This window comes from Phyllopteryx taeniolatus, chromosome 21, assembly GCF_024500385.1.
Source record: "Phyllopteryx taeniolatus isolate TA_2022b chromosome 21, UOR_Ptae_1.2, whole genome shotgun sequence".
Classification (NCBI taxonomy): domain Eukaryota; kingdom Metazoa; phylum Chordata; class Actinopteri; order Syngnathiformes; family Syngnathidae; genus Phyllopteryx; species Phyllopteryx taeniolatus.
The window spans coordinates 9,253,288-9,276,878 of NC_084522.1; the positions used below are offsets into that span (position 1 = coordinate 9,253,288).

The following is a 23,591-nucleotide window of genomic DNA, read 5'->3' on the forward strand; positions in this document are numbered from 1 at the left end:
TGACAGGGTTCTTACCTCAACGAGGACATTTTATTGTGAAATGTAACATTTAAGCCGGATGCGGGTGCTTTACATTTTCCCATTCGAGCAACTTGATGACGGACTCACACACCCAGCGGATGTACCCTACCCTGGTCGTCCACAGCTCAGCCAACTTTTTTCTTCCTCTGTGAACGTTTGGAACACGGCGGTGCATTGTCAGCTCCCAGAGAAAGAGTTTCACTGACAAACTCGACGGTAAGTGTGGCCGAAAACGCGCAAAACTTCTGGATTTTTTTTTTTTTTAATCGCCACACATAAGCTACAACTTCCTTCTTGTTTCGAAGCGACGGCGAAGCTAGTCGGTTAGCATGTAAACAGTTGTCCCCTTTTGAGGTTTAGCACGATAAAATAGTCTCCGGATAAAGTTACGCTCAGCCCAATATGGGCTAAAAATGTTTAATACTGTACCAGCTAACCGCAATGCGTGTGCAAAATGAGTTCACTAAAGGTCGTCGGCAACTCCTTTTTGGACGGTTATTAAAGTTGGACGCTAAGGAGCTAGGCTAAGAGGCTAGGCGGTTAGCCAACGTAAAACAGGAACACATTTTCTGTTTGTTTGTTTGTTTCCAAAAAAAGATCCCCTTCCACTGACAAATCTGGCTCATTGTCGGCGTGCGTCATCTTTGTACCGTCACAGATTGTCCCGTTGGGTGTGTCGGTGATCGTCAAAACTCGCAATTGCAGTGTCACGTGTGCGCACGTAATCAAGACAATCAACTAATTGATGTAGAGTTTTTTAGAAGCACGTGAACTAATATTCTTTATTGCCGTTAACATTGGCCGCCACAAAGGCAAACTACAGGATTCATCTGCTGTTTTAGTGTTAAATAGTTGATTAATCTGAATTTTTAGTGCGTGCTTCTCAGACCCCAATGAGCTTCCCCCCGCCCCCTCACCGCTTTCATTTTCTGTTTGCATTACATGGTTAGCGTGAAATTGCGTAATTCTACTGTTAAAAGTAATTGAAAAAAAAACTGCTCGGCTTGCACTATACGCTTCAACAAAGTTGACATGTATGTAATAGTATGTAATGCTCAGATTTGTTGCGCGACGCAAATAATAATAATAATGCAGTACAGCAACTGAAATCGGTTATATTTAAAATATTTAACAAACTGTCGCAAAGGCACTATTAAGTAGCATTTTACATTCTTAACATTTCATCGATAGCAGTGTATGTCATCTTTATACAGCCAATAATTGTCCGAATAGGACATCTTGTGCATCTGTTGTTGTAAAAACTCCTAATTTTATTGTCATGCGTGCATCTAGTGAAAAAAAATGTTTAAGATGATAATTATTCAAGCTACATCGCTTATTACAAGCCATTAAACCGGTCTTTTCCTTTGTCATTAACATTAGCAACTGACAGGAATATTTTGCTATTTTTAGTGTTTAAAAAAAATCATTGCTTCATGTACATTTTCAGTGTAAATCAATATTTTGGTTTTAACGACTTATCAAGGGCGTCTTTTAAGACTCTGATGTCCTGCCAGAAAAGCGTCTCTTTAGTTTTGTTTTCCCCCCCCCACCACTTTTATTGTCTGCTTACATCACGTGATTGTCAAGAAATTGAAGATTAATAACTGATAATGTCAAAAACCGGCTCGAGTGGTGCTGTTGGCCACACCATAATGTAGTCTGCATGTATTTGATTGGAACCAATCCAAGGATTTGTTGCACTAAGCAAAGATAATGTATGAACACATTTGAGCTGTTTATATCAGTTACAAGGGGGATGTCAGTTTGGAAGATTTATGTTCCTACAGTGGTTTCCAAATTTGTTCCCAAGTCACGACGCGCCGTCGTCGATCATGAACCTACGCTAACATTAACACACTAGTTAAATTAGAATTACTAAAAACTGAAAGATGTAAAACAATTGAATGAAAAATGGCATAACTTTTTTCCCACTAGATTGTATTAGTTAGCGCTTTATAACAACAAAGCAGTCAAGTCAAAATGAAAATGCAGACCATCCAGAAATGTTTTGTGGTTTTATGGTGGGCTCTCAGGAGTATTTCCTTGTTTGAGATAAGGTGTCAATTGCAGGGCACAGTCCTTCTTTATTTACTTGGGACTTTTTTTTATTGCTCGCCTTAATATATTAAGCCTCTTCTCACACTCTCTCTACTCTCTGTGAAAGATTCAATTGATAAGTTACAGGGCCTTTTTTTAATACGGAAATATTGCCATTGACTAGCCTGGACAAAGACAACTACAACCAGAGTAACTTGAAAGCTGAGTTTTTGTCAGTTTTACGGCTGCTCTATGACCTTTTTTCTCGGTGGAGCGTCTTTTACGCCCACATTCTTGCTCGACCCTGTCGTGAAGCCTACGAAGCCACCTAGAATGAAAAGAAGTCACATGCTCATTTGGACAAACAACCCCACACGAAGAAATCCTTAAGATGTTAGGAAGGTTATGGGGGAAAAAATTGAGACTCTGGTCTATCCTTTTTCACTCAGATTTACCTTTTACACAAAAGAACACAACAAAGGCAGCCAGAAGACTGAAAAACAAGTGAACAAATAAACACAGTCGTCCTTCCGGCTCTGGTACTACCTCAAAAAGTGGAAAATTGTCAGGTTAACTTCACAACAGGGCAGTAGAAATAAGGTCAGGTGTTAAACTTCACACCCCTGTCCAGGCATTGCCCTGCGCATACCCCCAGTCAATTGCTGGGTTAACCTTAGGGCGATGACGGCCAGCCAGGAGGAAAGAGTCCATAAAAGACAGCCAATGTCCAAAGTTTGGGATTTTTTTTTTTAGCACTGAAAAAAAGAAAGTGCAGTGGGTTTACTTGCGTACCACAATGTTTGCAAACACAAGGTAACATATCTTTGCAAGCTAATTTAATACAGCGTACAACTTCAAGTTAAAAGGTATTTTAATGCCCTTATAAGTAGTCAAGTATGGACGCAGCTGCCGGTGAACTTTCAATCGCTTTATTGACCAAGAGCTAGCAAAAGAGCTGCTATGGCCACAACTGACGCCCAGGCACTCAACACGCAGACCGGCTAACCTGAGCTAAGAGAAGCCAACGGCACTCTTATACGTTGACACTCATGTCAGTCACCTGTCCAGGCCTCGCCTTGTAAAGCTACACTAATTCAAAGTCACACATACTACAGTGTAGAATGTGAGGATGGTGACCCCGTGTGGACAAAAATAATATCTGCACCTCACGTGCACATTTTGTATTGGTATTGTTTAATAATGCAGAATCACTTTTAAAATGGTTCCTCAATTAATTGATGGGATAATTAGTAGAATACTCAATTCTGGGTGGGGTATAGCTGTAGCCCGAGGTAACTTTGCACCCTTAATTATTTTGTCAGCGGGGTTGATTGTGACGTAGCAAAAAAAATGGTGGCTTTTACAGGCAGTGTGAGGGGACAACTGGAGGGTGGCTGTTGGGATACATTATTGTCATCTCTGACCATACGTGTCTTGTTTCTTTCTAAAAACACTCAGGTGTTTTTGCTAACGTAAGCAGAAGAATTTTTCATCTCAGTGCCCTCCGTGTCCCGCCTGTGTTAAGCTTGTCATATTTTGGCTGACAGACGAGCTCTAAATAGCGGTGCAGCCTTCACCCGACCAGCACCGCGCCAGCTAACAATCGCTTTCTTCCCACAGTGTGAAATGACAACGCGGGAAGGCCCGGTTGCTACTTTCCCGTCCGTCCGCGTGAAAGCTAAAACAATTGCAGTACTACGAAGCGGTTATTAAAAGCGTCGTTGCAGCCGAGGCCCGGTGCGGTAATGGAGGCTCCGCGCATTGTCGCTCTCAGGAAGTCTGCCCTTTGACTGGAATGTCACCGGACGCCAACTTACGTGATGTGCACTCTGAATCTCCCCATTCCCAGATTGTCATTGTGCGAGGGGCTACTTTGAAGCCCAACGTCGCAAGATGGTAGGAAGTTTACGTCATCTCCACTGAGGTTTTTGAGATTAAGAAATGGCTGAAAAATATTCCAGGACTTCGCTCATAAACAGTGGTATCGCTTTGGAAAATAGTTTTGGTATTTGACAGGATAAAACCAGGCTGTGGCACAGATGAAAGTTAAAAGAAAAGGTCTGGAACATCAGAATGTATGTCGCAGAGATGGAAAAAGTAGTAATGGAACTACTGCCGCCTATTGCAGCCACTCTTCGGAAGCACGTTTTGCATAATTTCCTCTACCAAGCCGCGGTACCTGTAAAATTCCCAAAAGAGATGGCTTTTTCCACCGTGACAAAAGTTGTCAGCCTCACTGACTGCTCACATCAACAATGGAAAGGGGGAAGGGTCGCTCACACCGGTGATGGAAGTTTTTGTGGTTTTGAAACCATAACTTTTTAAAACCGCAGTATACCTTGAAACCGGTAACCCGCCCATGCTTAGGTCCTTGAGACTATTCTGTGCAACCAATTTCATGTCACTTCGTGAAACTGGTGTCTGGGGCTAATTTTTTTTCAAACTTTTCAGGGGCTCTAATGGGTGAGTTTTGGGTGATTTGGCCCCAATGAACAACTTAATAGCTTTTAACCTCTTTTTTTGGTCACCGTTTTCTTTCATTATCTGCATACACTGAACTCGCTTCCTCGCACCCATCAAGTCTCTCAACTTGACAATTTGCTAAGAATGAACATTTTGTTGGCTGCATTTGGTCTGTAAACGATACTGTAATGACCAGAAAAGCTTGCCGTATGCCTTCCGTCCCACTCCTGCAGTCTGATCCACGAGGAGACTATGGCCTCATTTCACTTCATTACACATTTTATGAGGAAAATGACGTGCGCGGACAGCGTAATCACGCTTAAAGGAAAACATAAGGCTTAGCGACGCAGCCTTTTGTGTGTGTTTAGAGTTAAAAGTACAGTCACTGCTGGTGTTTGGGTTACCGCGCCTCTGTTTGCTTTGGCCGTAGAGACAAGGAAGCAGTGAGAATATTCATAGCATGTATTATAATGTAATAGATTCAAACAAGGGCAATATTTTAAAAGGGCAGAGCCAGACTGTTCTGTTTTGGCAAAATTCATTGCCACTTGTTAAAATTTTACTACCCTGGGTTTTGTTTCTTTTTCCCAGGTTCCTGGCCAAAACTTTCCATAATCAGTGACTTTTCACCGAATCGCTAGTTTAAATGGTTTTCATTACGACAGACGTGACTAATGGTCAGCTGACGCAAATAGCAGTGATTGGCCGGGAGACGATTGTGCCTCCACAGTGGGCTTCCTGCCCCCCAAGGGCCTGTTTTCAGGAACTAGGACATCAGCCCAGTGTGTGTGCGCACTGATAATGCATGAGACACAAAACTTGACTCTATGCATGATGTGAAAACACACACACACGCTCTCAAACAGCGACTGCAATCACATGGAAAGTCTCTCTCTCTCTCTCTTTTTTTTTCTCAGCATGCTTTCCAGCTCCGTTAGACCTTGTGTGCGCTGCTGAAACATTGTTTTCACTCTTTGTTTGTTTGCTACACAATGACTGTTTCCATGTAGATAGATGACTTTGCGAAACATGGGTGTTGTTGGATAATGACTCAAAACTTTGTTTTAATCCCTGCAGGCATTGACGTGACATCATCACAACATTTCATTATTACAATACCGTTACAAATGACAATACCATTCACAATCACATTAAAGACAATTGAGTCTTCATTCAACAGATGTTATTGTATTGAGGAGGAGTGCTGAGGCTAGATTTGAACCCATGGACCCCAGAACTGTGAGGCAGACATGCGAACCACTAATCACCGTGCTGCCCCACTGTTTAATATGATCAAATAAATGACTAACCCTCTGAGTGACGCATCATGGAGCGTAACTGACTGAAAATGTGCCATTGTGGTGAGCTTCCATGGTCACATTGATGCCAGTCTTTAGCCACTGCGTCGTTATGTGTATTGCTCATATTACACCGAGGAAGTGCCTTGAGATGGTACCAAGTGGTTGTATGTTTGATTATAATGCCTCGTGATGTTTTTCTTTCTCACCCCACCTCAGGTTTTTCCAACACAAACACCTTCCCAGCCATCATGTCTTTGTTTACGAGTTCCAAGCTTCCCTAACGTCCCTTCACCCCACCTCTCTATTCCATTACCAACACCCCACCCTCCCATGATCTCTGGTCGTGATGAGCACCCTGCACCACCAGCATCATGGTAGCACCGGCTCGGAGCGCGACCTCAACTCGGCCGCTTCCTCCGTCAGCCTGCCCTCCATCAGGAAGACCCCCAAGAAGCGGCGCCTCTCACTACAGGCGCTCTTCGGCCGGCGGCGGCGGTCCGAACGCGACGGCAAGTGCAAGTCCAGGGTGGCGCTGGATCCGCCCGGCCCCGTCAGCGTGGACAGCGTCCCGGCGGAGGCTTCCGTCGAGGGGACGTCGGCGCAATCCGTCCAGGGGGCGGCGTCGACATCCTCGGCGGCGGGGTCCTCGGAGCTGCTGGAGTGCCCGCTGTGCCTGCTGCGCCACGCGCGCGACCGCTTCCCCGACATCATGACGTGCCACCACCGCTCGTGTGCCGACTGCCTGCGCCAGTACCTGCGCATCGAGATCACTGAGTCGCGCGTCAACATCTGCTGCCCCGAGTGCTCGGAGCGTTTCAATCCGCACGACATCGCCATGATCCTGGCCGACCGCGCCCTCATGGAGAAGTACGAAGAGTTTATGCTGCGCAGATGGCTGGTGGCCGAGCCCGACTGCCGCTGGTGCCCAGCTCCTGACTGCGGGTAAGATTTTGACTGATATTTTTTACCCCCTCCCCACCTCTTCACACCTCCTTTCTGCCAAACTGGCACAACAGTAGTGCGTTCACACAGCGGTTGCGGCGTGGGCCGTGAGTGTCACACTATAGTTGCGGCATTCCACTTGTTAGACCTCTGATACTATACTTTCTAAAAGTGCTTGTCAAACTGAGACTCCTCCAGCCGTAGCAGAATGATTTGCAAAAATGTTTTATTATTCTTACGTTGTATCATCCAAAAGGTCTCAAAGCTTACCCAAAACACAAACATAATAAACCAATTACTCCTCCGTACCTTGGCTTTAGGCCAATTATACAAGTCGTCTGATATGATTGTGACAGCGCATACATCTGACATCCCTGGCTGAATATTCACGAGATCATCTCTCGTGATTGGTCCGTTTTAGTCGCATGCTCTGATGTCATCAGCGTTCCTCCCGGTTCCACATAGCACCTACGCCGCCGCCTTCTTGATTGATTTTGCAGCATAATTGAACGTATCATCTGGTCATCTAGGTCCATTTGTTCCAGCAGACTCTGTTCCAAGGTCGCCATTGTTGTTGCTTTGTTCCTTGTTACGGAAGGGAAAGTAAAAACTGCTACCGGAAATGGCCACAAAATGCAGAGGAAACTCCACCCTGTGGCGTCCTAGCCAATACCAGCCGTAGCAACACCCCCGACTTGGAGGAGAACTGCAGCACACTTTCAAAACAGTGCGCGTGGGTTGCGCTCGAGTATAAAGGCAAACTGCGTGCGGGATCGCCGTCTGCGCGAGTATAAAGAAGCCTTAAGTCTGCTTTAAGAAATCAAGGCTTTGTAGTTTCCATACCGATGCCTTTGAAGCATACATAGCCCGTCTGGGTCAAGCCAATCCGTTCTCTCCGCTGGGTGAGTAATGGGTCACATGCTGTTAAAGGAGTTGTAAAGATGTAATAAATGTATAACAATTTGAGCTGTGCAGTACATGTTCTTTCCTGATTGGTCACGGGTCTAGGAAGCATATAAACATCAGCTCAAAATGGTGGCTGTTTGTATGGGTCAGGGTCAGACCGGGGTCTTGTTTGTTTGCGTCGGGCACAGAGTCCACAGTTTACTCCCAAGAGAAACTGACCTGTCTGGTTTGGAATTTAGCCCAGCATTTACCCAGGGTGCTGTCACGTCCTGAGATCACCCGCTCCACGGACTTGATATTCCCTGCTTTCGTCATTAGTTCAGCCCTGATTGGTTGAGGGGTCCTCGACTTTTGTTGAGTCAAAGCCCAGCTGTTCTCAAGAACGCCTCGTTGACGCGTTTGTTTCAGCACTCGTCAAGCGCTCTCACGGCTTACTGTCGTTATCGCAACGACCCCGCATTCCCATTTACTGTATGTTGGGCAAAAAATGAAGCACCTTCGTGTCTGTGTTGAAGCTGCTTGCAGACTTCCATGTTGACACTTCACACTGAGCCTTTATGTGTTTTATGGTCTTGCAAACAGAGACGGTGTGTGGCTGTCTCCATCACCACCATACTTGGCAGTAACGTTACATTAGTAAATCCTAAAATCTTGGTAATATTATTTCCGTTATAATGCGTTTTAGCTTTGTTGTAACCAGGTAGTTATTTTAAGAGAACAAAGTTGGCATTTAAAAAAAAAAAAAAAATTGTAAACTTTCACGGCACTTTAGAAATACTTTCACGGCACTTTAGAAATAAAAATAAAACAAATGTTGCTGTTGTAAGTTGTTATTCCATAGCGTCACACGTTTCACTGCAATGCTCCTTTCCATCACTGGTTCTCAATCTTGCATTTCTAAATACCTTTCAAATTGTAGTTGCATACTTTTTTTTCTCAAACTTTATTTGAATATTTTGAGATTTTTATTAGCCTTGTACATCCTTTTATTTGTCACTTTAGAGAAGATAAGTCATCACTTTACGTGAACAATGTGGTCATTTCACCTGGACGGCGTTACCTAATGTAAAAAGTCTCTCTGCGTTTTTACGACTAATATGTTATAATTTTTTAAATGATCAAAATGTTATTTAAGGGGAAGTGTCAGAATTTTATAATATAAAATATGCATTTTATCAGGGGAAAAAAAATCATTAAACAAAATGAACTTTCATGAGAAAAATGCTGACATTTGCAGAAAATTTAAATTTATGAAAAAATTGAACTGAATTTTTACAACCGAACAACTGTCATTTACTCAGAAAACGCATTTTATGAGGGGGGGGGATCATTTTTACGGCCACAAAGTTGTCATTGTACGAGGACAAAGATGTCACCCCAAAAACGCTAAGAAAAAAATCCTCTGCTGTTCCATTCACTCCATCGGTTTATATTAATCCCCTTGCTCGGGACGTCAGCAGTTGTTTTGGGGAACGTAACACAGAAGTAGAGTAACGCATTACAATTCAGAGATGTAATTATATTTTGGAAATAACTATAAGGGCTTTTTCCACACATTTATTAAACCGACTACTATAGCTGGCATTCTCTGTGGAAAATGTGTGCAGTGAACTCCCCAAATCTCTGTATTTTTAGTGCAGCTGCCCTCTGCCCTCCTTATTAACTGCATCCCTGCTCTTATCCCAGTCAGCAACTTTCACTCTTCCCCCCCCCCCCCCCCCCCCCACCCCCTTTCCCACAGTTATGCCGTCATCGCATTCGGCTGCGCCAGCTGCCCGAAGATCACGTGCGGCCGCGAGGGCTGCGGCACGGAGTTCTGCTACCACTGCAAGCAGCTGTGGCATCCCAACCAGACGTGCGATACAGCGCGCCAGCAGCGGGCGCAGCACTTCCGCCTGCGCAGTTTTCGGTCCTCGTCGCTCAGTTACAGCCAGGAGAGCGGTGCGGCGGGTAATGAAAAGTAGCACAAGTAATAAATGAGACATATTGTGACTTTTTCACAATTTAAACCGGTTCCTGTATTTCTTGTCTTGCTGAAATTAGCCTCCTTTCAGTTTAAGACAGCGATTATTTAACGTCACCCTTGATTGGTGGGCAGGTACTCTAGAGACAATTTTGTAAACAAGCAAGTAAAAAGTAAATTTTCCATAATATGTCCCCTTTAATTACACACTGGAAAACAGCTTGTATGTGCGTGTTGACCGTCCCCTTCTGCGTCTCCTAGGTGACGACATCAAGCCGTGCCCGCGCTGCGCCGCCTGCATCATCAAGATGAACGACGGCAGCTGCAATCACATGACCTGCGCCGTCTGCGGCTGTGAGTTCTGCTGGCTCTGCATGAAGGAGATCTCTGACCTGCACTATCTCAGGTAAGCTGCTTAAGACCTCCCCCCAGGCACCTGAAGGAAATGGTGTCACACACGTGCCGTCCTGCTTCTGTTAGAGCTCTGATACTGTAAACCCCTGGCCATTTGTGGGTCATAGGGACAGGGCTTTGCCTATATTAATCATTTCAACTAAGTATACTCCAAACTATGATCCAAAAACACTTTATTATTTCAAACTTATCTTACAACATTATCATGAAAAATAGCCTTCTGTTCTTTGACACACAAGGTTGCAAAATGAAAGCTTTTGAGTGCAGTAATATCTAATTTAGGTGTACTCCGTTTTGCGTCTCCCCCCCGATCAGTCCATCCGGTTGTACTTTTTGGGGCAAGAAGCCGTGGAGCAGAAAGAAGAAGATCCTCTGGCAGCTGGGCACCTTAGTGGGTGCGCCCGTGGGCATCGCCCTCATCGCGGGCATCGCTTTCCCCGCGATGATCATCGGCATCCCGGTTTACGTGGGCAGGAAGGTGAGGCCTCGGCTCATACACAGAAATTTTCTCTCTTGGAAAAAAAGAGCCAGTGTGAACTTTTGCATGTTTCCCCCCTCCGTCAGATCCATAATCGCTACGAGGGCAAAGACGTCTCCAAGCACAAGAGGAACTTGGTGATTGCGGGTGGCGTGACGCTGTCTGTCATCGTCTCGCCCGCAGTAGCAGCCGTCACTGTCGGTAAGAAACAGTTGCTTCCTCTCGCTTACCACTCTCGAACCAAGATTGAATCTCTCACTAATATCATCGTAATGTGCTTCCAGGTATTGGCGTGCCTATCATGCTGGCTTATGTCTACGGCGTGGTGCCCATCTCGCTCTGCCGCAGCGGCGGCTGCGGAGTGTCGGCGGGAAACGGCAAAGGGGTGCGCATCGAGTTCGACGACGAGAACGACAACTTGGGCGGCGCCGCCGTGGCTACAGGTGTGTTAACTGCTGAGTGCTGCTGAAGCATTTGAACAAGTTGATGTGGTGTGTGGTGATGTGGCATTTTTAAAGACGACTGGCGTTTTAGTAGACTCCACAATGCTGTTTGCACCATGCTTATCATCACTGGTACCCTACTTTGGTGGTATCACAAAAAAGCCAATGAACCGAAGTATTGCAATATTTGCCGACGTCCCGCGTGATTTTGAGTAAAACCGCAAATCCCTTCTCCCATCCAGACACGACGTCGGTGGCCGAGACGAGGCTGAACAGCGCCAGCCTGGGCGACGGCGCCAGCGTGGGTGGCCTGACGGGCCTGAGCCTCAGCGTGAGCGGCAGCCACATGGAGCGCTGCGGTGTCGGCTCGGCCCAGCGCGACAACATGAGCGACAACGCCAGCACCACCGCCCTTGCCGGCACCAGCATCACTGGTAGCCTGTCGGGGAGCTGCTACAACAGGTAGGAGGAGAGTGGGGAGTGACAGCCACACATCAAATACTCGCAGAAATATAGGGATATTGGGTTGACATGTTATGGTGAACCTAAAATACACTATAACCTGTGCAGGTGAACTTAAAATATAGTGTTGGGCTCAATGTTGAACCATTTTGATATTTGACAAAAATAAAAATATTGAACATTTCATAGATCATATCAAAATCTTCTCTTTCTCCCTGAGATCTGATGACTTTTTGTAAAGTGACCCAGAATACACCAAAATACTTTTTTTTTTTTTTGGTACAGGCACTACAAAGTTTGTGTATACTGAGGCTGTTATGGCTCAAATTTGACCCGTCTAATAAAATGGATTTAGGACTTACCAGTGTGTTAGATCAAGGAAAAAGGTCAGAATCGAGAAAGTGTACATGCTGTATCTACAATGTATCAAAAAAAAAAAAAATGTCAGTTTATTGTAACGAGAGTAAAACGGGACTTGTGAGCTCATGAAACTACCAAAACGAATGGTGTAACACCCAAAAACACACTTTCCATTTCCACTGAAACATTAAGGATTAGTCATCCATTGTCAGACTAGCCTATATATACATTTTGAAAATATTTTTTGATATACATAATTACTGAGGATATTCTTGAGCCAAAACACATTGTGTGTGCATGGAAAATGAACAGTGTGTCTGACAATCTCCAAACATTTGAATGCATGTCCCACTCTTCATTGTTCCAGTACTTTTTGCCAGTACATTTAACTTGTTTTCAATCAAGGAGCTGAATGGCAAAATTCAAAACAGGTGTTACATCCATGAATGGACATACATTTGCTGGTACCCAGCTCTATGTAACCCAGTACATAATGCGGATTTACCAGGATGGAGGTGCAGGCTGACGTCCAGAAGGAGCGCTGCAGTCTGAGCGGGGAGTCGGCCACCGTCAGCCTCGGCACCATGAGCGACAACGCCAGCACCAAAGCGATGGCGGGTTCCATCCTCAGTGCTTACATGCCTCTGGAAAGGTCAGCGGTGCAAAGTATCCTCACTCATCATACTGTAATATGCTACTACCTTTATATACAGGGTGATTGAAAAGTAGCCCCCTAAATAATTCTTGCAGCTAGCATACACGATCATAAACCCATGTTACGTGCAAGACTTAATTCAGTTAAGTTATTCAAAATAAACACCTTCACATGAGGCTCATCAGTAGTATTGGCTAGCATATAACCTAAACAACACGCTAGCACAAAATGATGTGACATCACACATGGGGTTAAAAAAAAATAAAAATAATACACTAGCTCTTTACAGAAAATGTATTCATTCAAATCACCTGTTGGCATTTACACACAATAAATGTAATGGAATATGACAAATTATAATGGCAAAGTGCACTACAATAGGCTATTGGTAGTGTCATGAGGAATGAAGCAAAAACATACCTAGCGCCGATAGAACCTATTATACCGGGATGCCTATTACTGGGATAGACACAGCAACGGTAACAAAAGAAACGCGTAATAAGGACATTCATACACGAGCTTATGTGGCCACAACAGATGTCCAGTCACTCAACAGTTACCAGCCGGCCGCAAACATGAGCTAACAGCCAGCTCCAATCTCACTCGCTGACACCCAGCGACACACACACAGTCAGTCACAGACACTACAGTGTAGACAGTGTTGCTAGCGACCCCAATTGGAAATACACCTCACATTAGTATTTGTATTATATGTTGGTATTGTTGTTTAATATTGTAAAATACATGATTTGGGATAATCGGTAGAGTAGTCCATTCAAAGTAGTTTTTGTGTATGTGTGCTGTGCAGAGACAACAGTCTGGAAGTGCAAGCAGACGTGGAATCCAAAGAGGAGAAGGTGCGACATTGCAGCACCAGCAGCAGCCTGGATGAAGCCAGATGCAGTAGCAGTAGATGGGCAACCGGCGGCGGCCCCCCCAAGGATGCACCCGCCGCCGCCGCCTCCTCGGTGGGGGGCAAGAAGAGCAAAGGGAAGCTGTGGAAACGCGGAGGAGGAAAAGCAGAGTCCAAAGTCAACCACACGCACGGCGCCGCAGAGCGCTGCAGCACGATCTCGTCCGAGTTGGACTCTCCGTCGCTGAGCGGCAGCCTGCCGTCGGTGGCCGACTCGCACTGCAGCCGCCTGTCTGCCGAGCTCAGCGAGTCGGAGACGCCTAGGGCGGGCGGGCAGGGTGACGCGCCGGCCGTCGCGCCGCTGCCCGAGGTGGAGAACGACCGCCTGGAGCAGCTCCCGCCTCAGCGGAGCCACGCCGCCGCCTTCCACTGCCTCACGTCTTCACCCAGCGAGGTTCTGTATATCACCGACACTCGTGACTGCACCACAACAGACATCTAAAAAAGGGGGGGGGGGAAACAAACTCGCTCCTCACGAACCGTCTGTCTTAAGTCTCGATTTTGGGAAACAGGAAATGGAATGTCAGCGTTGAGGGCGAAGGGTGAGAGGAGTCAAAGTGGTTTATCCGAAGGTCAGCTTGAATGTATGTGTGCAGGTAATGTGCACGCTCTTTAAAAGCAAGGGTGGAGATGAAAGAAAAAAAAGACAAAATGTCTGCCACTGTGCCACCCATTCTTATTGAGAGGGACCATTTAGTAGCACAGTTCTAAGTCTATACTTTTTTAACATTTATTATATGTGCATAAGTGCTTTGTTGCTTATTTTCCATTTTGGGAAAGTTTTTATTTTTTTTAAATGTCGCAGCCTTGTGTCGGGTCTAAACCTTTCTTGAGTTTGAATGTTATTTGAAAGACAATGATATTCCCATTTAGACAAAGTCCACAAGGAAGCTATGCAAAACAAATATAAATAAAATCATGTCATTGGAAGGACATTCAGTTGCTTCTTATTTCGCCAAAGTTCAGATTTTTAGTCAAGTGTAGCAGTTGTACAACAGTTTTTCTCATTTTTAAGTTGAATTCTCCCTTGAATAATTTACATTTTATACATTATTTCCCTGTTTTAGCTCTTTTTATCACAAACGATGAATGCAAATAAGTGTTTGTTTGCCCCTTAGTGCCTTTTTGGGGAAAGCTTTGCAAGTTTTTTTGTCATCAAAACGCAAGTCTCTCTGAATGCTAACACAGGAGTGATATTTTCATGAAAATTTGGTTTATTTACAGTATATCATTTTTTTTTCCATTTGGGGGGAAAGCATATATTTATTAATCATTGGCTTTGTAATGTGCATCCAAATGCATATCTTTAAACAATAAAAATTCTCAAATCAAGTCTCACGTTTTTTTAATATGTACACTTGTGCTATTTACATAAAATACATGCAGCACATTGGGGACATTAACGAAAACAAAATTTACAGCTCGTTGGCTAGCTAATAAAATGATGTTTTCAATATATCCACCCATCCATTTTCTATACTGCTTATCCTCACTAGGGTCGTGGGTGTGCTTGGAGCCTATCCCAGCTAAGTGAAGGCGAGAGGCGGGCCAATCACAGCGCACATATAAACAAACAATCATTCACACCTACGGGCAATTTAAAGTCTTCAATTAACCTAGCATGCATGTTTTGGAATGCGGCAGGAAACCGGAGTGCCCGGAGAGAACCCACGCAGGCACGGGGAGAACATGCAAACTCCGGATTTCAACCCAGATCCTCAGAACTGAGAGGCAGATGTTCTAACCAGTCATCCGCCATTTTTGATACAATAATGTATATTTAAAATAGGTTACAACACAAGTAGAATAAAACTGCATAGCAAACATGCACTTTACAGTGGAACCTCCAAAGTGAAACACCCAATATGATCCCTGTTGGGAAGGCATGAGGAAGTCATGTAAAGTGTATTCTGGGGTGGCGTCAAAAAAAAAAAAGAAAAGATAAAAAGCAAAATTTGCCATCACTGTTGTACTACTTTGGTGAGGCCACAAAAAAGGTAACGAAAAAAAATGAAAATGAATCCTTTTAGAGGCTCATTGAGTTAAATGTCTCACAAGATTTGGCTCAAGATGGTGGTTTCACTTCTGAGGTACGTTTCTCCAGAAAATTCCCCTTCTGAGATTTCACAAAAGTAGATTGCAGTTGAACTTGCCGTATCGCATCACAACAATGGTGTAAATCTCAGTAAGGCACACTCCACCTCACATTGACGACACTCCGCTCCTCTCTACAATTTACAGTCACGACTCGACAGCCAGTGAGGTTTTCACTCTTCAGAGAGAAGCTTGCACCTTGTCATCACATCTGAAACAGAAACAAAACAGGCAAGAATCATCTAAGATTTAAGCTCATTTCCTGCACTATCACACTTCTTTGTCAACTTAACATTGTGAGAACAAACTTAAAAAGTGTGGTTTGCTACCATAGGCAATTATAAACTTTTTAAGTGAATAGCAAGGGAACACTTTAGAGTGGTTAGCAGATAGTGTCAAAATGAGCCTTGGCAGAGGTCACATTGGGGTCGTACCACTCTACGTGTGCGCCGTATCGTCCATGAGGCTTCGTCTCAGCAGGGCGGTCACCTCCAGCAGCTCCCGCTCAGCCTCCCCGACGTTTGGGTCCAGCCGGAGGACCTCCTCCAGGTCGCCGCTGGCCAACAGGTAGTTCTGTGCGGTGTGCGGGGGACAAACGGAGATTGGGTAAGAGCCCAAAAATACAGTATAACATGCTGTGGTAGCCACCTTCAGACCCTTGTGGGCCAGCGCTCGTCTGTAGAAGGCTTTCTTGTTGCCGGGCTCCAGGTGGAGAGCGGCGTCGCAGTCCTGCTTGGCTTCCTGGAAGCGGTTCAGCTCCAGCAGGCAGATGGCCCTGCGGGAGGTAAATGTGTGTAGCTTTTTGACATTATTTCTTTTTTACATTTTCTTTGTTGCTCTTGAAGAATGTTAAATGTTTTATATATATAATAAGTTGTACTGTTTTATAAGAATGTATTTCATGTCATTTCCTTGATTTAATTTTCATATATATTTTTTTAATGAAGTCATTTATTTATACTATTTTATTTTGGTCAAGTTTTTAAAATGTAGGAAGTTTAGTGCTCTTAAATATGTGGAGTATTTCTTTATTATTTATACATTTATATTAGAAATGTACTTTAGTTTTGCTGTTCTTTCAATCATCATTCTTTTTATATTTCATTGACTTATTTGTTCATTATATTCATTTTTGCACTTCACAAATTAGTTTTACTATAACAACATTAGCTATTTTATTAAATTGTATGTTATTTGATTTCATGTCATGCAATGTTATTTGTTTTTATATACTTTTAGTCTATATAAAATGTATTTGCATGTAAAATGTGTATTTTATTCATACAATTCAATTTTCCTGATTTATCAAAATCAATTTTATTATACACAACTGATTTTATGTCATGTAGTATTATATACAACTTATTTGTATTGTTATAGGCTCTGATTTATGTGAATCTTATTTTATTTGATATCAATATCCATGAATTAGTGTCATTCATCATCATCTGTACTGTATTGTATTTTGCAGGATTGTGTAAGTCGTACCTGTTTGTGTAGAGGCCACATTCGTCTGGTTTTAAGGCGAGGCATTCGCTGTACTTGTGCAGAGCATCCTGAAAGTGATTCTTCTTCACCAGCTGGTTGCCTTCATGTTTCAGCGCATTGAAGCGGTACTCTTTTCGCCTGGCTAAAAAAAAAAAAAAAAAAGATATGTCCCCACCATTGCAGAGAAGCGATCATCAAAGATGCATCAAAAACTGACTGTAAAGCTGTATTCAACAAACCTGCACATTTCTGCAGTTTTCAAAAGATTTGTTTCCTTCTAAAAAGCAAATGTGTTGTTTGAAACATCAAAGACAATCTACGCCTTTTGTAAACAAAAAAACAATGCACTTTGACAAACCTGCACATTTCTGTAAACATCACGATTGTGCAGTTTTCAAAAGATTCGTTTCCTTCTAAAAATCTAATGTGTTGTTTGAAACATCAAAGACAATCTACGCCTTTTGTAAACAAAAAACAATGCACTTTGCAAACATCAAAGCGACCCTACCCACTTTGCAAGCACAATTTTTCGTTCTTAACAAACCTACTTGTTTTTTGTCAACACTTAAGACCTGAAAAACAAAACATCTTTGTAAATTCTGATATCAAAGAAAACATCCGTACTTTTGTCAACAGCAACGCAAACCACACCTTTTGTTATAAACATCAAAGACAATCAGTTTTTGTGAACGTCAGATTCAACCTCTTTGGCAACCTTCTCCATTTGCCAACATCAAAGACTACCCAAGCCTTTTGTAAACATCAAAAGACAACCGACCACTTTGTCAAACATCAAAGAAAACTAACCCTTTTGCAAACTTACGTCTTGTTACCTGCACTTTTGTAAAAAACGAAGACCACCTACCCCTTTTTTGTAAACATGAAGACAACCTACTCCTTCTTAAATCAAAGACAACTTAAGCTTTTTTGTAAATAAATACAACCTATGCCTTTTTTGCAAGCATCACAAACAACATGCTTTCGTAAACAATGACTACCACCTGTGGCTTTTGTAAATATCAGAGACAATTTCATGGTCTGACAAAAAAAGGTGGGAAAATGCCAGCAGATTTTACAGCCACGGTGATTTATTTTTCTTTGTTGAAAAAAACTGGGCGGCACGGTGAACGACTGGTTAGAGCGTCAGCCTCACAGTTCTGAGGACCCGGGTTCAATCCCCGGTACCGCCTGTGTGGAGTTTGCATGTTCTCCCCGTGCCTGCGTGGGTTTTCTCTGGGCACTCCGGTTTCCTCCCACATCCCAAAAACATGCATGCTAGGTTAATTGAAGACTTTAAATTGCCCGTAGGTGTGAATGATTGTTTGTAAGGAAGTACCCCGCCTCCTGCCCGATGACAGCTGGGATAGGCTCCAGCACCCCCGCGACCCTAGTGAGGAGAAGCGGCTCAGAAAATGGATGGATGGATGAAAAAAAACTGTGTGTAGGACGCTGTCTGCCTTGGGTGGGAATAATAATCATCCTGCATGGCGCTCACAAGGGAGCCGAGTCATGTGACAGACGCACTGCAAGAGGAAACCTGACCTGGCTCGTTCCATTGCAACAACACTGTGACTCCTTCGCCTCTGCATTATTGATGCTCAGCATTTTAAACACTGTCCGCAAGCTTTAACACACACGCACGGAGGTCATTAAAAAAAAAAAAAAAAAAAACGTGATGTGACGGACCTTCCTCGCACAAGGCCCGGGCCGCTCTCGCTCGGGCCTGCTGGACGCTTACAGGTTTCTCGCGGTGTTCCCGCTGCACCGACAGCGGCACGGCGGGAATCTCCGGAAGTTTCTCCCGCCACTCGGGCCCGTCCTGCTCGATGAGCATCCTGGTGATCCTAAACACACGCAAAACCACTGAGAAAGGAAATGTCATTCGATTTCATTTGATGTGATGTGATTTGATTCTTGTGTTATGTCATTTATTTATTTATATACATATATTACAATTTTGGGCCTAATTAGATTTTTTTTAATCATCAATGGTTCTCCATTTTTTTTTTTTTACACCAAGTACCATCTAAAAAAATTACTTAGCTTTCTAGGTATTACCAAAATCAAAATAAAGTAGCGTAGTGGGCCTAAGCGTTCATCAAAAACATTCCTAAAAAGTTTTTATATTATTGTAAACCATTGTAACATTATGCACAGTTGCAGTGCACAATACAAAATTTTGTTTAATGATTTAAGTGCATAGCGGCACGGTGTCCGTCTGGTTAGAGCGTCTGCCTCACAGTTCTGAGGACTGGGGTTCAATCCCTGGCCGCGGCTGTGTGGAGTTTGCATGTTCTCCCCGTGCCTGCGTGGGTTTTCTCCGGGCACTCCGGTTTCCTCCCACATCCCAAAAACATGCATGAATTGGAGACTCTAAACTGCCCGTAGGTGTGAATGTGAGTGCGAATGGTTGTTTGTTTGTATGTGCCCTGCGATTGGCTGGCAACCAGTTCAGGGTGTACCCCGCCTCCTGCCTGATGATGGCTGGGATGGGCTCCACCACACCCGCGACCCTAGTGAGGAGAAGTGGTTCAGAAAATGCATGGATGGATGGATGGATTTAAGTGCATGACGACTCTAAATTGCCCGTAGGTGTGAATGTGAGTGTGAATGGTTGTTTGTTTGTATGTGCCCTACGATTGGCTGGCAACCGTGTTGAGGGTGTACCCCGCCTCCTGCCCGATGAGAGCTGGGATAGGCTCCAGCACGCCCGCGACCCTTGTGAGGAGAAGCGGCTCAGAAAATGGATGGACGGATGGATTTAAGTGCAATGTATTGCACATAACAGTTAAATAAATAAAAATGGTGGTAAATGAATGTTAAAAAAACAAGCAGTTTTAAAGATTAAATGCAAATGACAGTGTGTTGCTTTAATTTAATATATTGAATTTTTAGTCTAATTTAATGTCGTGTCATGTCATTTAGTGTATTGTCATTTTATTTTTTATGTAATTTAATTTCATAGCCTGGCAAGTTTTTTTGTATAATTTATTTTCAGTATTTTAGCTTTGGTACAGATTAATTTATTAAGGTGCCATGTAATTTAATGTTTTGTAATGTATTTTTAATATTGTAGTGTGTAGTGTAGTGCAATTTTGCTAGCTTGTGTTTTTTAAATGTAATTACGTATTTGTATTTACCTCGTCCTTACTCTGCTGTTAGTATTATTTTGGGTGGTCGAGATTAACTCAATTTCATACTGTGTCTATTTTAGTGCGGGTGTAGATTTATTTAATTATTTGTATATATTTTTGTTTTAAATAGAATGTAACTACGGTGTAACCTTATTCAATTTAGTGTATAACTTATTTTTGTTTTAATTTAATTCCATTCATTTTAATTAAATGTAATTTAATTTAATTTTCTTCAAAATCTAGGTAAATGAAATAGAATTGAATGTAATTCCTTGTCTTCTTCTTGTCCCGCTGGTGCCGACCTGTGGACGCTGTCGTGCGCCGCCTGCACGCCGGTGTCCATCTGCAGGACGGTTTTGTAATCCGCGTACGCCCTTCGGTAGCGCTCCAGTGACTCATAGGCCATGGCTCTGCGCAGCAAGGCCTTCAGGTGGTACGGCTGTAGCTGCAGGGCCCTAAGAGGATCACACACACACACACACAATCCGTTGTAGGTCACCATTTACCAGATCCCAAAACCTCCCTACACACACAAGAGTACTTGGTGCAGTCCTCGATGCAGTCGGCGCTGTTGCCGTCCTTTAGGTAGCAAGCGGCCCGGTTGGTGTACAGAACGCACAAGTCTTCTGGGTTGCTGATGCCTGCGAGATAGACCACCTGTTTGTTCCCTTCGTAAATGTCAAAGACACTTTAGTTTTCATTGGAAGTGAAGTGCAAAGATGCTTTTAATTTAACACGGGTTTTTGTAATCGTCAAAGACAATATACAGGTAGTATTCAGTTAAGCTAACGTGTTTTTGGAAAACATCAAAGGCAATTTGTCTTCAGTGACTCCATGGTTCGGGTTTTCGGCGACATCAAAGACTATAGTTATCAGTGAATCTAACGAATGTGTTTTTGTAAACAAAGACAATTTTGCCTTCAGTGAATATCACTTCTAAGACAGTTCTCAATTAAACTTATCTTCCAGGTTTTTAGACACATCAAAGACAATATAGTGTTCAGTCACCCTAACTTTAATGTTTCTGTGAACATCAAAGACAAATTTGTCTAAAATCAGTGACTAACTTTTAGGTTTAGCGAATCCAATATATTTCTGTAAACATCAAGGACAACTTTGTCTTCAGTCAACCTAGCTTTCAGATTTCTATAAACATTAAGACATACTTGTCTTAAATGAACCCAACGTGTGGGTTTTCATGAGCGTTAAAGATGTTATAGTGCCGTGAACCTAATGTGCTGTACGTTTTTGTAAATACTGTATCAAAGAAATTTAGTCATTTTTCATAATGATTAAAAGTCTAAACTAATGTACAGGTTTTCCGTAAACATGTCTTTACTGAACTTAAAGTACTTTTGACTTTTTTGTCAATCCAAGTTTTCAATTAACCTAAAGTTTTTTTTTTCCTCACGAAAATCAAACACAATTGAATGTAATGTAGTGTTTTGGTAAACATCCATCCATCCATTTTCTGAGCCGCTTCTCCTCACGAGGGTCGCGGGCGTGCTGGAGCCTATCCCAGCTGTCATCGGGCAGGAGGCGGGGTACACCCTGAACTGGTTGCCAGCCAATCGCAGAGCACATACAAACAAACAACCATTCGCACTCACAGTCACACCTACGGGCAATTTAGAGTCTCCAATTTATGCATGTTTTTGGGTTGTGGGAGGAAACCGGAGTGCCCGGAGAAAACCCACGCAGGCACGGGGAGAACATGCAAACTCCACACAGTCGGCACCGGGGATTGAACCCGGGTCCTCAGAACTGTGAGGCTGACGCTCTAACCAGTCGTCCACCGTGCCGCCGTTTTGGTAAACATCAGAAGACAATTTAGTCTTCATTGAACCTACTGAAAGCCCTAATAGTTTTTGAACATATAGGTTTTTGTAAACCTCAAAGACAATTTAGTCTTGAATCATGCACGTTTTTATATAAACATCTGAGAATATTTTGATACTACATTATTTAAAATGTTCAATTAACCTGACTTACAGGTCTTCAGTAAACATTACAAAAAAAAATAAAATTGGAGTGTTTGTCATCTGACCTGCTTGAGCACAGCCGTCAATGGCCTTGGTGTACTTGTCCAGGGCGTCGCCAAACTGTCCTTGCTTGAAGAGGTAGTTGCCCTCGTTCTTGATGCGGGCCAGGTGGGGAGGGAGACCCCCAGCCGGGGCGTCCAGATAACTTTGATCCACCGCGGGGCATTGGGGCCCCTCCAGCCCCCCGGGGGAGATCCTTTCAGCATTCTCGTTGGCTACCTCCTTGAATCTGCTCCCGTTCCCCATTGCCCCCGGTCCGGATCCCCCTCCCCCGCTGCCGGGTGGTTTCTGCTGTGCGTTCCCCATGGCAGTGCCGCCTCTGCAGTGCGTCCTTCCTCTTCCTCTTCCTGAGCTCTCAAAGCCGCAGCAGCTCCATCTGGACGGGGGGTTTCTGTTAGGATACACCCCCTGGATGACGCATCGTTGTGTGGGGGAGGTGCGAGGGCTGTTTAGTGCTGCATGCAGAGCGACGCCTCTCAGTGGATTCCTTCTTGATAAGATAAAAAATAATAATAATAATAAATTAATTTTTTTTAAGATTATTGTGCAACTAATGTTATATTTAAAAAAAATCATTACTAGTAATGAAAAATTCATTTAAGTTCAAGCTTTTTCAGAAATTTATTGAAAATGGTAAAAGGTAAAAATATTGTATTAATTTCCTATGATACTAAATTGATTGTTCAGGTGTGCCTAAAGTTGTGGCAAATACAATCTATGGCCTGCCAGTATGTGTCCTTGATGAATTTAAAAAAAAAAGTTTCTGGGTGCATTTTTTTTTAATAAATGAAAAAATGTATTTAAGTCAATGTTTCTTTTTTGTTGAGTTAAAAAAAAAAGTCAAAAATATTTTATGCAACAATTTTTTAAATATAGATTAATGAATGCAGAATAAACTACAATACCAAGTTGACTGTATATGCCATGTCAGTATGTTCCACCTTGATAAAATAAATAAACTAAAACAATTGATTGTGTCGCATAAAAAAAAAAAATCATTAAAAAAAACTACATATTATAAAAACTAAATTATTTAAGCTCATGGTGCAAATAGTGAATAATAAAAACAAAATTTTAAAACTAACTTTAAATACTCAAATGCATTAATAAACTCTTTATTGGAATTTTGGAAAAAATGCAAAAAGGTGAATATTTTATGCAATGTCATTACATTAAAACACGTTAATGATGTCAGATTACTATTTGATATACTATTACTATATATCAAAAACAGTATTCACTGTGTATGTGTACCTAATTCTGTTTCTGTATTTTTTTTCCATAAAACTTTTTTATTCCTAAAAAGAAATGCATGCATTTCAATTTAACTGGTGGAGGAGATATAGTTTTTGGTAGTGCTAATAGACAAAGTATATAATATACATTGTTCTATTGTTGCGTTATACATTTTTTGGTCATAAACTTAGTATTGGAGGATTTAAGACAAATTGAAAACTACAGCAAATTTTTCA

At 42.9% G+C, this 23,591-nt stretch overlaps 2 protein-coding genes across 4 annotated transcripts; one reads left to right on the forward strand and one right to left on the reverse strand.

Moving 5' to 3' along the window:
- The first annotated feature begins 80 nt into the window (after positions 1-80).
- Positions 81-14,693, forward strand: LOC133470753 (E3 ubiquitin-protein ligase RNF19A-like). Its single transcript, XM_061759514.1, has 10 exons — positions 81-237; positions 6,042-6,767; positions 9,415-9,623; positions 9,898-10,042; positions 10,366-10,528; positions 10,615-10,729; positions 10,813-10,971; positions 11,214-11,433; positions 12,302-12,445; positions 13,257-14,693. Exons 2-10 carry the CDS (start codon positions 6,172-6,174, stop codon positions 13,801-13,803), a joined length of 2,298 nt encoding a protein of 765 aa, XP_061615498.1. The 5' UTR covers positions 81-237; positions 6,042-6,171; the 3' UTR covers positions 13,804-14,693.
- On the reverse strand, positions 14,690-23,481 carry spag1a (sperm associated antigen 1a). 3 transcript variants are annotated; one of them, XM_061759517.1, is made up of 8 exons: positions 22,125-23,481; positions 20,619-20,718; positions 20,380-20,532; positions 18,630-18,787; positions 16,944-17,085; positions 16,104-16,230; positions 15,890-16,028; positions 14,690-15,666 (listed from the first exon to the last, which is right to left on the reverse strand). In XM_061759517.1, exons 1-7 carry the CDS (start codon positions 22,714-22,716, stop codon positions 15,894-15,896), a joined length of 1,407 nt encoding a protein of 468 aa, XP_061615501.1. In that variant the 5' UTR covers positions 22,717-23,481; the 3' UTR covers positions 14,690-15,666; positions 15,890-15,893. The 3 variants fall into 3 exon arrangements, with proteins under 3 accessions (XP_061615501.1, XP_061615499.1, XP_061615502.1); XM_061759515.1 differs by having other exon boundaries at positions 20,619-20,745; XM_061759518.1 differs by lacking the exons at positions 14,690-15,666; positions 15,890-16,028; positions 16,104-16,230; positions 16,944-17,085; positions 18,630-18,787 and adding an exon at positions 18,847-19,456 and having other exon boundaries at positions 20,619-20,745.
- Positions 23,482-23,591: the final 110 nt, after the last annotated feature.

What these genes read in the sequence shown, in the direction of transcription:
- LOC133470753 (XM_061759514.1), top strand. Translation starts at nt 6,172, where the DNA reads ATGAGCACCCTGCACCACCAGCATCATGGTAGCACCGGCTCGGAGCGC. An exon ending in CGGTTTACGTGGGCAGGAAG is followed by an intron (nt 10,529 to 10,614) that starts GTGAGGCCTCGG and finishes CCCCTCCGTCAG; the next exon opens with ATCCATAATCGCTACGAGGG. An exon ending in AGTAGCAGCCGTCACTGTCG is followed by an intron (nt 10,730 to 10,812) that starts GTAAGAAACAGT and finishes ATGTGCTTCCAG; the next exon opens with GTATTGGCGTGCCTATCATG.
- spag1a (XM_061759515.1), bottom strand. Translation starts at nt 22,716, where the DNA reads ATGAATTTTTCATTACTAGTAATGATTTTTTTTAAATATAACATTAGT. An exon ending in GCGCACGACAGCGTCCACAG is followed by an intron (nt 18,788 to 20,379) that starts GTCGGCACCAGC and finishes GCGTGTGTTTAG; the next exon opens with GATCACCAGGATGCTCATCG. An exon ending in TGGCCCACAAGGGTCTGAAG is followed by an intron (nt 16,029 to 16,103) that starts GTGGCTACCACA and finishes CACACCGCACAG; the next exon opens with AACTACCTGTTGGCCAGCGG.